Source organism: Dama dama, chromosome 14 (assembly GCF_033118175.1).
Source record: "Dama dama isolate Ldn47 chromosome 14, ASM3311817v1, whole genome shotgun sequence".
Lineage (NCBI taxonomy): Eukaryota > Metazoa > Chordata > Mammalia > Artiodactyla > Cervidae > Dama > Dama dama.
Genome location: NC_083694.1, coordinates 60,642,688 through 60,656,102, shown reverse-complemented (window position 1 = coordinate 60,656,102; position 13,415 = coordinate 60,642,688). Strand labels below are relative to the sequence as shown.

At 43.0% G+C, this 13,415-nt stretch overlaps 1 protein-coding gene across 1 annotated transcript in view; it reads right to left on the bottom strand.

Annotated features, from left to right (window-relative positions):
• The window catches only part of LAMC2 (laminin subunit gamma 2), a 69,091-nt gene that overhangs the window by 44,107 nt on the left and 11,569 nt on the right, over positions 1 to 13,415 (bottom strand). Inside the window, exon 2 of the mRNA XM_061160883.1 lies at positions 3,213 to 3,401. Coding sequence (XP_061016866.1) covers positions 3,213 to 3,401 — 189 coding nt within the window. The remainder of the gene's footprint in view (positions 1 to 3,212; positions 3,402 to 13,415) is intronic.

Below are 13,415 nucleotides of genomic sequence, written 5' to 3'. Positions count from 1 at the left end.
TATCTCATTAAAATAAAAACACCTGTACCAATTCCTATATCATGAGCTACTCTTAGGGACTGTGAACAACTGGGTTTAAAGGATAGATGAAGAACAGCTTCTTGTTTCAAGTGTGTGTCCCCAAAAAGCACTACAGGACTTAGTACTGTCTATATGTGTTAGAGGACTCAGGAACATATTCTGAAATGACTAATATTTAAACTAAGAGGGCTTGCTTCCTTTTGAGAATCCTTTAAAAATATAGATGCTTGCATTTTTAAATAGAATTATTATTATTCAATCACTATATTTAATAATAATTAAATTATTATCTAAGACATGTTTCAAAACAACAACTCAAATGTTATAGTCTGAGTTATAGTCTGAGTTATCTACTGCCTGGCTCATACATATGTAAAAAAAAATAAAATTAAGAGAACAAACCCAATATCATTCAAGTCTGTACAGATCTCAAGAATTTAGTTATCAGGGGAGGAAAACACACACACAGAGTGAATTTCAAAGTATCACAGAAGGTTATCAGGGTTACAAGAACTGAGGATAATTTAGCCCTGATGCTGAGCCTCTAAAATCATCACCTAAAAATAAGTTTAGTTGGCATATTTAGAAGAAACTGGTGTAACATCCAAAATCTGTGACCACTTTGGGGCTTATAAATGCTGTTGGCTTCATTTGCCATGCATACAATGGCAGCTTTTGGTGAGATGAATTCTTCCGAGTTTGAAATTGAATATACAACAAATTCCCTTGGGAAGTTATATTTTGAAAGTGAAAAATACCCTCTGGCTGATGGGGAAACTGAGAGATCACATGGAGAATTAAATTCTAGCTACTGATTTTGTGACCTGTGCAGCCAACAGGTAGCCAGAGATGGCACATAGTGGGAACAGCCCCTACCACCGATGTGCCATTCAGCCCTCAACAAGTTTCATCACCTCCCTCTCTAAGCCTCTGATACCTCATTTGTAAAATGAAAATAATAGCACCGTCTTCACAGGGTTATTTGTGAAGATTAAATTAATTAGTGGATGAAAGTGTTTAGAAAAGTGCCTGGCACAGAGTAAGCGTGTAATTCATGTTAACTATGAATATCATACAAGACATAAATCATCCCTGGGCTCCACCGCTTCCTACTAGGTTGTTCACCCTGAGTCTGAGATCTCTATTTCCCCAAAGAAAAGAAAGAACTGGGCTCACTGTTGCTGGGTGGCAACAAACTACAGAGTGGAAAAGAAGCAATGGCGTGGTAAAGCCTCTTCACCATCTCTCTTCACGACACAGGTTCCTTGTCTACTCCCAGACTAATAGCCTTGTCTTCAGGCCAGGCTTTCCAGCTGAGCCAATTACATTTCTCATCACATTCACGCTGATTATTTTGCTGGGATGACCCAACTCCAGTGACTCACAACAAAGCTGCATCACCTAAGGGGATACGGGCTTGTCAGAGAAGTTAAAATGCCCTTTAAAGTGAAATCATTTTTCTTTTAATTTTTCTTTGGTTCAGAGGGAGAATTGCTAAACCCCAAAGATTCTGGATGCTGAGTCAAAGCCACAAAACTGAGCAAATCTGACTCAAACCATATGGTAGCAGCAAGTCTGGTGAATCTGAGAATGATTGCCGGTGTATGGGTCTGTATCACCATGGGGTCACCCCAGTTTTCAAAGGCTCCCTGACACACGCCACTTGCAAGTCATGGTTAGGCCAAAGCCTGCCCATTTTTAGATTCTTTCAACTGCTGTTAAGAATTGGCTCCACAGAACTATACTGAGTCATAAGGCTATACCTTTTTGGTAAATTAACATTGATCACATTATACTATTAAACACTTTTTGGCAAAGAGAAATAGATAAGCCAAGGAAGACAATAGACAAATAAGGTAGCTTTAAAGAGTCCCAACTTTAGGGACTTCCTAGTGGTCAGTGGTTAGGACTCCCCACTTCCAATGCAGGGGGCACTGGTTCAATCCCTGGTTGGGGAAATAAGATTCCATGTACCACATGGTGTGGCAAAAAAAAATTGTTTTTAATTTTTTAAGTCCTAAATATTTCTCTCTCTCTTCCTCTTTATATTTACTAACTTGTCTTTACTGTCTGCCCATGGCTATGATGGTAAAGAATCTGTCTCAAAGAGGGAGACCCCGGTTCAATCCCTGGGTTAGAAAGAGTCCCTGGAGAAGGGAATGGCTACCCACTCCAGTATTCTTGCCTGGAGAATCCCCATGGACAGAGGAGCCTGGCGGGCCACAGTCCATGGGGTTGCAAAAAGTCAGACATGACTGAGCGACTAATGCTTTCACTTTTCATGATGACTACAGCAGGACATGTGCATCCGTGTACACATAAACTACCTATAGTTCTGAGAATACAGCAGTGGGTGATACACTTAAAACCACAAGAACAACAAAAACAAGCTCTCCTATGAACCAGCCGCCTTATTAGGTCTTATTTATTGTTCTATCTTCTCTTGCTCACAACCCTGTGAAGGATTCTAATCTACCTATTCTGTGTCTGTCTCTTCCATTAGTCTCACTTTATCTTGCCAGCACCCAGCACAGCACCAGAACTGTTTCTTTCTAATCTCTTATTTTTGAGAGGCTGGTCGAAGAGATAGTTATGGAAATGAAGAACTATCACTGGAAGAATACAAGCTTCTTTGTGGGTGGTCATTTCCTTCTCCAGGTCAAAGACTGTCATCTACTGGGAAAAGTCATCATGTGCCTCTCTCAGGGCTGGAATTCCAACTAATGTGCCCTGAGGACCACAGCTGGTTCCTACAACCTAGCCTTAAGAAAAATGTATTTCCTTTCAGATTGAAATTGCTAAAAAAAAAAACCAAAAAACAACAGTGTCTAGTAGATTCCTAATTGTTCTAGAAATTTTTAAGTATACTTTATTTTTAGAATTATATGTTCTTATGTTGAAAGGACTATAGTTTTGCAATATAGTTTTCTGTTCTGTTTGTTTACTTTTGGCTGTGCCATGGGGCACCTTAGTTCCTAGTCCAGGGATGGAACCTGTGCCCACGTATTGGGAGTACTGTGGAGTCTTAACCACCGGACCAACTGGGAAGCGTCTGTTCAAAAAAACTGAACATCTGCCTCTTGGTCTGCTCTCTCTCTCTTTTCCCCTGCCTCCCTGCTTCCCCATTCTCTCCCCTCCCCCTCCCTCTCTCCCCATTCTCTCCCCCCATTCCCCCCATTTTATCCAGCTACCTTTGGAGTTGCAGTTGCAGGGCAAACAGCGGTCTCTCTCCCTGTGGCGGTAAAATCCTTCCTTGCACCTCTCACAGTGAATGCCACCAGTGTTGTCACTGCAGTGGAGGCAGCGGAATCCATTTCCTGTCAGTCTGTGAAGCTCCTGATCAAAGATGCATTGCCTGGACTTCCCATTGCAATCACAGACTAGGGATTAGGGGAAAAAAAAAAAAGACATCGTCAGCGGAAAACAAGTCAGGGCAATCCTCCTAGGTGTTTTATTATTATTATTAATAAAAGTGATGCCCGGGGTACTACATACTAGTTTAAACTGCTCAGTGGCAAAAGGTAATGGGATGAAATTGGCAGCAGGATGATAGAGGGAGTTCTTGGTTTACCTAAAGGAAGCGGTGCAGGAGGAGTGTTGCCTTGGAGAACACAAAACTACCTGAGGTCAGTTTTGCCAGACTGTTCGACACCTCAAGACAAACCAAAGCTCTATTATTACGTATTTTTATGTGAAAAGTCCTGATTTAAATATCTGCAAGGAATGAAACCCCACAGTACAAGTCTATGGGCTGGAGAAGACCTGAGGACCACCAGGACGTGCGCTCTGGCACGACTGTGAAACAGCTGAAGGTGTGATCTGTTCAAGACCTACAGCATCTGTCTCTCCAGTGATGATCAAGGATGAGGAGCTAATTTTTTTTTAATTTACTTTATTGAAATGCAGTTGATTTGCAGTGTTATATTGGTTCCTGGTGTTCAGCAAAGTGATTCAGTTATACATACGTATATATATTCTTCTTCATATCCTTTATTATGATTTGTTACAGGATATTGAATAAGTCCCCTGTGCCATGAGTAGGACCTTGCTGTTTATCCACTGTATATGTAATAGTTTGCATTTGCTAGCCCGAAACTCCCGATCCATCCCTCCCCGACCCAGCCCCCTTGGCATCCACAAATCTGTGCTCTACGCCTGTGAGTCTGTTTCTGTTTCATAGATAAGCTCATTTGTGCCATATTTTAGACTCCACTTATAAGTGATATCATATGCTATTTGTCTTTTTCGGATTGACTTCACTCAGCACGATAATCGTAGGTCCATCTGTGTTGCTGCAAATGGCATTATTTCATTCTTTTTGAGGCTGAGTGGTATTCCATTGTGTGTGTGTATCACATCTTTATCCATTCATCTCCTGATGCACATTTAGGTTGTTTCCATGTCTTGACTACTGTAAACAGTGCTGCCATGAACATAGGGTACATCTGTCTTTTTAAATTATAGTTCTGTCTCGATATATGCCCAGGAACAGGATTGTTGGATCACATAGCAACTTTAGTTTTTTGAGGAACCTCCATTCTGTTTCCCATAGAGGCTGCACCAATTTACACTCCCACCAACAATGTAGGAGGGTTCCCTTTGCTTGAGGAGCTAATATGACTATCTGGACAGGTATTTCCTCCCTTCTCACTGTGTCATAAGTGTCTCTCCCAAAGCCAGGCATCAAAAAGAACCACAGTCCCATTAAGAAGGACTTTCCCCAGATGTCTAGGAAAGTTTACGCTGTGCATGTTCTAAAGAGACTCGTGGGGTGACTAACATCTCCATGCAGGACCGGAACAGCCAATGAGTTAACAGGGGAAATCCTTAGTATTGTACCTGGCACACAGCAGACCTCCAACAAATGTTTCAGCCACGCTCTGGAAAAGATGATGAGCCTTGGGGTTAAAAGGAAGGTATCAAGTACCAGTTCTGCTAGTTCCTCAAGCAATCACTTCAACTCTCTGAATCTTATTTCTTTTATAAACGTAGACTGCGTTTTCTACCTCCCTGGTTGTCAAAAGGATCCCACTGAGAAAAGATCAAGTCCTTGGTCTATGCTATTTCACCCCTCACTCACAGGAGAGAGGTATTGCCTCAGATGAGAAAAATGCAGCTCACAAAAGTTAACTAACTTGAGCCAGTGGAAAGCTGGGATTTGAACCTCTGTCTATTGCCAAAACCCACTTTCTTTCCCCCTGAGACACTGTCTCTACTGGCCATGCAACCCTAGTGAGAACTTGTCTCTGGCAAAGTCCAGGGCCATGACTTACCCTGGGGACTCATTTTAAAAGTCAGCAAATGTACCAACATGTACAGAGCAGCTGCCTGTGCAGGCCTTGTCAGCTCTGAAGGCACAAAGGTGGCAAAGGTGACTAAGTATAGCTGCTACCTTCATAAGGGACTTCTTGGTAGTAGCTCCTAAAAATCATTCTCTTACTCCTGTGGGTGCCCCTAATCTGAGCAAAGTCAAGAACCTCTATCCAGAGACCAGTCTGTTTCTGGGACTTTACATTCAGCAGCTCAGTTAATTCTTGCAATAACACTTTAACATGGGTTTAATAATCCTCATTCAACAGATGAAGAAATGAATGCGTAGAGGGGGTAGGTGTTTCACCTAAGCTCACACAGCCAAGTGGCAAAGGTGTAACCGCTTCCAGGTGTGTCCAATTGCAATGCTCTCACCTCTCTATGTCACTCTTGTGTCTCAAGGCTCTGGTCTGCTACTGTGTGTAGGTATTCTTTTTATGACTCCCTCATGGAGAGTTATTCAGCCTCTTCTCCAGTTCTTCCTAATCTGCAAGATGTCCCATCCCTCCTGAGACAGCTCTGATTGTTACAAATTATTTTTATGCAATTTTATTTTTTAAAGTATAATTTTTCATTGGTTTCCCTCCTTTTCTTACTCATCTGATATTTTATTTATTTTTGGCTGCACTGGGTCTTCATCGCTGTGCACAGACTTTCTCTAATTGCAGTGAGCGTGGGCTTCTCATCGCGGTGGCTTCTCTTGTTGCAGGGCATAGGCTTTAGGTGCCTGGGCTCAGAGGCTGTGGCACACAGGCTTAGTTGCCCTGAGGCATGTGGGATCTTCCCAGACCAGGGATGGAACTCACGTCCCCTGCATTGGCAGCAGATTTTTACCCACTGAGCCACCGGGGATGTCCCTGCAATTTTATCATGCATTCTGTTCTTCTGTGGAAAACAACAACAACACATACACAGACACACCTACTCTCTTCTCTATTTATTGACTCATCAGACACTTCTCACATTTACATTTACAAGGTGCTGCATTAACCAAGCCCTTGAGTATCTGAAGATAGGACCATCTTCATCTTTAGCCTTCTCTTCTTCAGGTTAAGCTGAAGATCTGTTACCTCCAGAACTTTCAACCATTTCCCAGGTCACGATATCTAGATTCATCTGGACTCCCCTCCTAGGAACAAACTCTCATTTTCACTGCCTTTCTTTAAATGAGCAGAATTTATTACAGCTCTTCAAGTGCGGGTTGAACAGCTCAGCTTAAAGCAGGACCAGATATTATAATTCCACAGATGAGCCTAATATTTCACTAAATGCACAGCCCAAGAAGTTTGCATTCAGTTCAAACTCCCAGGGCTTTTTCACAGAACTGATGCCAAGCCAAATCTTTCCCAACGAATGTTTGTGTAACGGATTTTTCTGGATCTCCAACAGATGTGCCACACCACTGTCATGTGCTGTGAAATTTCTGCCAAGCAGCTCATTAGGCACGAACAAGAGCTAAATCCACCAGCCAACGATCCTTGTGAGGCTGTCCAGTTGGATCCCACACTGAGCCAGTGCCCTCCCTGCCCTGGATGACCTTTGGGAACAATCTCGAAATAATTTCAAACGTCTCATTGTTTTTTTTTTTCTTTTCTGCTTTCTGTGTGGTCTCCGTTTTCTTTTTTTGTATTTATTTTATGTCTATTTTGTTTATTTATTTGTCTGCGCCGGGTCTTGCAGGATCTTAGATCTTGGCTGCAGCATTCAAACTTCTAGTTGCATTTGTGAGATCTACTTCCCTGATCAAGACCCCGCTGCATTGGGAGTGTGGAGTCTTAGCTACCCGGACCACCAGGGAAGTCGATCACTGTGTCTTTTTTCATTCAAAACAAATTTTTTGCTCGTAGAAGTTAATTTCATTAGGAAGTGATGTATTTTTAGAGCATTATTTTAAAAATAGAAAACCCCGTTATAATCTTTTTTTAACCATTTCCCTTTCCTTCTGTCCTTTCTGCTTTAAAGCTCTGTTATGAAAGAACTGATGTTCTTCCTTTAAAATTCACAGCCTTCAATGGAGACGCCTTCATATAATTCCAGTACAGGAGGCCTTTAGGCAGCATCTCTCCACTCTGGAACTCTGCTGCAAACCTATTGTAAGCTACCCTCCTCTCTCAGTTGGGCTTCTCTTTAAGCCCAGGGTTATGTACGCTTCCCAGGTGGCACAGTGGTAAAGAATTCGCCTGCCAATGCAGGAAACGCAGGAGACATGGGTTCAATGATTCCCTGGAGTAGAGGAAATAGCAACCCACTCCAGTATTCTTGCCTGGAGAATTCCACGGACAGAGGAGCCTAACGGGCTATAGTCCATGGGGCCGCAAAAAGTCGGACGTGACTGAGCACACACACCTTTAATACATTTTAAAACAAGAGGAAACTCTAAAAATGTTTTTTATTATACTTCCTTTTTTTATGTTTAGCCTTGTTCAGCTTTAAATCTGTTATAGAATTTTTTTTTAATTTTTGTTTTGAAATCTACTTGCTATTCTTCTAAATTTGGGGCCAGCTGTAAATTTTTTAACTATATTGTCTAGTTTCCATCAGGGAGCCTTGACACAAAAGCAAATGATACAACTATAAAGATGGGGATCCTGGACATGTCCTGGGTCCACTGGGAATCATTTGTCCAAGTCCATTCATCCAACAAATATAGACTAAACATCTATGTGCCAGACCCTGTTTCCAGGGATTTAGTGGTAGATAAAAACCAACAGATGGGACTACCCTGGGAGTCCAGTGGTTAAGAATCTGCCTGCCAATGCAGGGGACATGGGTTCTATCCTGGAAGAGCCCACATGTTGTGGAGCAACTAAGCCCATGAGACACAACTACTGAGCCCACACACCTAGAGCCTGTGCTCTGCAACAAGAGAAGCTCCTGCAGTGAGAAGCCCATGCACTGAAATGAAGAGTGGCCCCGGCTCACTGCAACTAGAGAAAGCCCACATGAAGACCCTGCACAGCCATAAATAATTTTTTTTTTTTTTAAAAACCAACAGATGTCCAAGACTTCATGGAGTTTTCATGAGACTTAGAGGAAAAGACATACATTTATTTCAATCATTTAGTAAGTATAACTTCACATCTAACAGGGGCACTGCCCTGGTGCTCGGACACTGGGCTTTGCGAGCCAGCAAGATTTCAATAAAGGGAATCATAATGTTTTATATGGGCTTCCCTGGTGGCTCAGCCAGTAAAGAATCTGCTTGCAATGCAGGAGACCTTGGTTCATTCCCTGGGTTGGGAAGATCCGCTGGAGAAGGAAATGGAGATCCACTCTAGCATTCTTGCCTGGAGAATTCCAAATAAGATATTAAATATACACTTATTTGATATACATTGGGTTTTGTCACATACACATCTTGGACATGTCCTTTGTCTCATACACATCATGTTATCACAGTTTTCCTCATTCTACCATGGACAGGCATAAGTCCAGGATTAGGCATCAAGCTATTACTGTATCAGAAAATACAGAAACAAATCAGACTTGAACCCTGAACAGACCTGAAGACTTATAGGGTCTAGGAATTAAGACTGGCAGAATCTTTCTCCCTGTCTCACTGATTCTGTATCACAGGAACCAGGGCCTACCCACTACCCTTATTTGACTATTCACTTCTATGGTACTCTTTCCAAATTAGGGACATCTTTTTAAGGTTTTGTCCTATCCTCTCCCCATCCCCTCACTCCACCCCTCCTAAATCCTTGCCCTGTCAGCAGGGATGCTCCCCAGAAGCTAAAGAAAGGAGATTCACCAAGTTCACCTCAAGCCCTGCATAAACACTTCAGAAACCAAACCTGCCACTCAGGACATTTTTGTATTTCTTTCAGTCTAGGAAAACGTGGGTGGTAATTGTTGTCTGACTGCGATGTATGCTGCTTCTTTGGCACTTAAGCTTTGATTATCATAATAACTGTAATAGCACACCATTGCTGACCCTCAAGGTACTTCTTAGAAAAGCCCGCGGGGCAGCCAGAGGCAGGCTGACCCGCCCACCACCCCCCAGGCTCCCCGCCAGGAAGCACGGTCCGTCTGCAAACAATGCAGCAAGGTGTGCAGACCGCCTCCGGCCCACCTAACACTCCCACCCTCTCTCTGACACACAACTCCAACCGGTTGGGACGGGAAGCTTGGGGCCAAAGGCTGTTTCCAAGCTGTATCCTTCAGAGAATGAAAGGAAACTGAAAATATTTCCTAGGGTTGTACTGGGGCAAGGTCTTGGAATAATCAGCATGAGGGGCTGCAGTTCATCAAGCCCTCATTTTAAATTCTCCAGAGGAAATGTTGAAAGCAATTAGGAGAACGGATCAACAACTTGGCATTCCTGTGACCATGTGTATAGAAGCAGGTCCTCTTTCTATTGTTCTAAACATAAAAGATGCGGCTCTGCTTTTCACCAAGCTGATCTAATTTCCACCTTCGCATGATGGAGCCTTGTGCTTTTTAGTGCTCTAACGGTAACAACAAAACTTTAAATCTGAACTCCTCTCAAAACCCTCTAGATCTGGCCCTGCTGACTTCTCCACCCTGAACCTTGGTCCTCTTTCTATCTCCTGTTCATTGGACTCCAACACATAGACCCTGGCGTGCACTAATCCTGGGGTGCACAAGCTATTTCCCTTTAGGCCTTTAGGCTTGCTGTTTCCTTTGCCTGGGCACTACCTGCTCCCACCCTCTCTGAACTCACTCTGCAGAAGAGCAATCTTAGGAACAAAAATTAGATGGCATTGGTCCATAGTGATAACCGGTTAAGAGCTTCCCTCTCTGATTGCCCACAGGTCTTCATCTCCATCTCTCTCATGGCACTTAGCACTTTCTATCCTGAGTCATCCCTATTTGTGTACATGACTAACTTCCTCTATTTCTCACTTTCGTATCTGAGAAAAGGAATATTACTTGCCATATCAGTAAACAAGCAAGTCACAGTCATTCATCAGAGATTACGGCCCTCCAACGTGAGTCAGTGAACTCTAAAGGAACTCAGGAAGAACAGCCGCCATCTAGAAGCCATCAGACTGTAGTCACTCCCTAGGCTGAGCCCTAAGGAAAGGGAGCTCAGGATGTGAAAACACAGGATTCTGGCCCCAGACAGATGAGGTGCACATCAAAGGAATGGTTTCAGTGAGTCCCGACTCTTGCATCTTTCCATACATAGAAAAGTGCTAAATTCCTTAACTTGGGATATCTGGTTTTCTTTAGTTTACAAACAAAACAAAACAAACAAACAAACAAAAAACCTTGACATTCTGGCTACCTGCCCTTTGTTAGAAAATTTCTATATACCTGCTCCTCCCACCCACCCCACCTCCTGGGAGCAGTTCTCTCAGGGTTACTTGAGATGCTCCCTCCTGGCCTAAGTTCTAAAAGATTCCACCAAATAAAACATAACTCTCAACTTTTAGGTTGTGCGTACTTTTTTCAGTCGATAGAGCCCATCGTACTTAGTACAGGGCTTGCGACTGTGACTTTTAGAGGAAAGGATGGCTGAAAGGAAGGATGGATGGAAGAACAGACAGAGGAAGGAAAGAAGGAAGGCAGTCTGATTCTAGAAAAGCTGAACAAGAACTGGAACATAGAGAAATTTCCCAGGACTCTAGGGACCCAACATGAAATTTCCTCAACATTAAGACATAAAGTTTTCATTGTCTACATATAAGGCATTCAGTGTAAAAAAAAAAAAAAGCTAATGTTTGTACCAAAAAAAGTAAAAACTAAGGGGAGGTGAGAACAGCAAGAATTGCTAGAGGAGCGTGATACTTCTGCTGGAAGGAGCGTATGAGACTTCCAGGTTGCAGCTTTCATTGGATGAACCATTTCAGCGCCAGGATGGCCTGACCTCTGCGTGTGAGCCTGAAGCTACCTTCGCAAAGGGCAACATGCCTAGGACTGCGTGCAAGGAGGGGCAGGGGTGAGGCAGGTGTGAGACCATGAGATCAGTTTGCCGTGATCAGGCAGTCTTGACAGGCAGTGTATTTGGCCCCTGTGTGGGACTATCTCAGGAGCTAGGAATCTGAGCGTCATGTTTGAACCTGACAGTGTGTGCTGGCTCCTGTTACGTAGAGCTTCGCTGCTCTTGTTGCCATTTCAGCTGCTAAGAGCACTAGTACTGAATCACTTAAACAACAGCAAGTTTAGAACAAGTGACCTGGAATCTCCTGGGGATAAGTCCACATAGAAACCGCTTAGGGATGGTGCTTAATTCTCTTCCTAATTTAGAGGATGAGACAGGTATGTGCCTCATGTTTCCTTTCTTGTATTTTCTGCCTCTCATTCCCTTTCTGAGACATCGAATCTTTTCTTCTGCTTCCTTGTTGAGACTCTCTCCCCTTGGATACTATGATGCCATACTGCCAGGCTCCTCTTGGCTTCTCACCTCTCCCCATTCAAGTCTTTGTGGGATCCTCTCCTTGCCCCAACGTTAAGTGTTGGTGGTTCTCAAGTCTGAGTCCTGAGCCTCCATGCCTCTCATGACAGAACTCTAGAACTCTCTCATCCAAGCCAAGGACTTCAATAACCACAACAGGTGTGGACGTACCAAGATACTTCCCTGGCCCAGAATTCATTCTCAATTAGATCCTCATGCCCAGCCATCCACTTTACATTTTCAACTGGTTGTCTCAAAAGCTCTTTACAGAAAACATATACAAACCAAACTTATAAATAATGCTGCGATGAACTTTGGGGTGCATGTGTCTGTTTGAATTATGGCTTTCTTAGGGTATATGCCCAATAGTGGGACTGCTAGGTCATATGGTAGGTCTATTTTTCAGTTTTTTAAGGAACTTCCATATTGTTCTCCATAGGAAGCAATGTAAATGTCCACTGACAGATGAATAAAGAAGATGTGGTACGTATATACAAGGGAATATTGCTCAGCCATAAAAAGGAATGATATCGGGTCATTTTTAGAGACCAAGATGGACCTAGAGCCTGTCATACAGAGTGAAGTGAGTTAGAAAAGCAAATATCGTGTATTCACACATATATGTGGAATCTAGAAAAATGGTACCTATTTGCAGGGCAGGAATAGAGATGCAGATGTAGAGAATGGCCACGTGGACGGGGTGGAGGGGATGGGGAGGATGGGATGAGTTGGGAGAGTGGGGCTGACATATGCACGCTATCGTGCATAAAACCGATGGCTAGTGGGAGCCTGCTGATGGCCCGGGGAGCTCAGCTCAGCGCCCTGTGATGACCTAGGGGGTGGGCTGGGGGCAGTGAGAGGAAGGCCCGAGACGGAGGGGACATGTGTACACACAGAGATGAGTTGGTTTTTGTACAGCAGAAACCAACACAACGCTGTCAAGCAGCTATACCACAATTAAAAAAATAAAAAAACAACCACCACCAAACTTTGTCATCCCTTCAAGTCAGAAGCTGAGAGCTATCCTTATAGGGTCTCTATCTTTCTCATTTGCCCATATTCTAGTCAATGCCCAATTGTATTAATATAATCCTCTAAACAGCTCAAGCCCATCCAAGTCTATCTCCATTACAGCCACTTGAGACCAAATCCCAGTGGTCTCTCGTCTCTTGCCGGCATAGCTTCCTAACTGAATCCTCTGCAAATTCTCTTGCCTCCCTCCACCCAGTATAGTCAGAAAAGCTTTTTCAAATACAAATTTTACCAATATCTCCCTGTTTCAAACTCTATGATGCCTTTTAAAAAATTTTTAGATAAAGACCAGAACTCCTAAACATTGCTTACAAAGACTTGCACTGTCTAATCCTATCTACTTTTCCAGCCTAATTTCAGCTCTCTCCCATTCATTTCACTTATATTTCATTTTATGTTTTTACTTCCTCTGCTTCTTAACATTCTTGCTTTAGAGGAAAAGCATCATAGTGGGGAGATGTGAGTTGCGGCTACCAATCCCAACCACTCTCCTCCCTTTTGTTTGTTCAAAGAAATTACACTACAAATTCAATCTTAATTTATTATTATTTATATATCATCCCCTTCCTCTGAGTCAAAGAACTGGCCTCATGTACTGACAACCCTTTTCTGCTCAAAGACAGCAATCATCACCTCTGGGAAGTCAGCTGTAATGAGGGTCTTCATCAAGAAGTTCAAATATAAATAA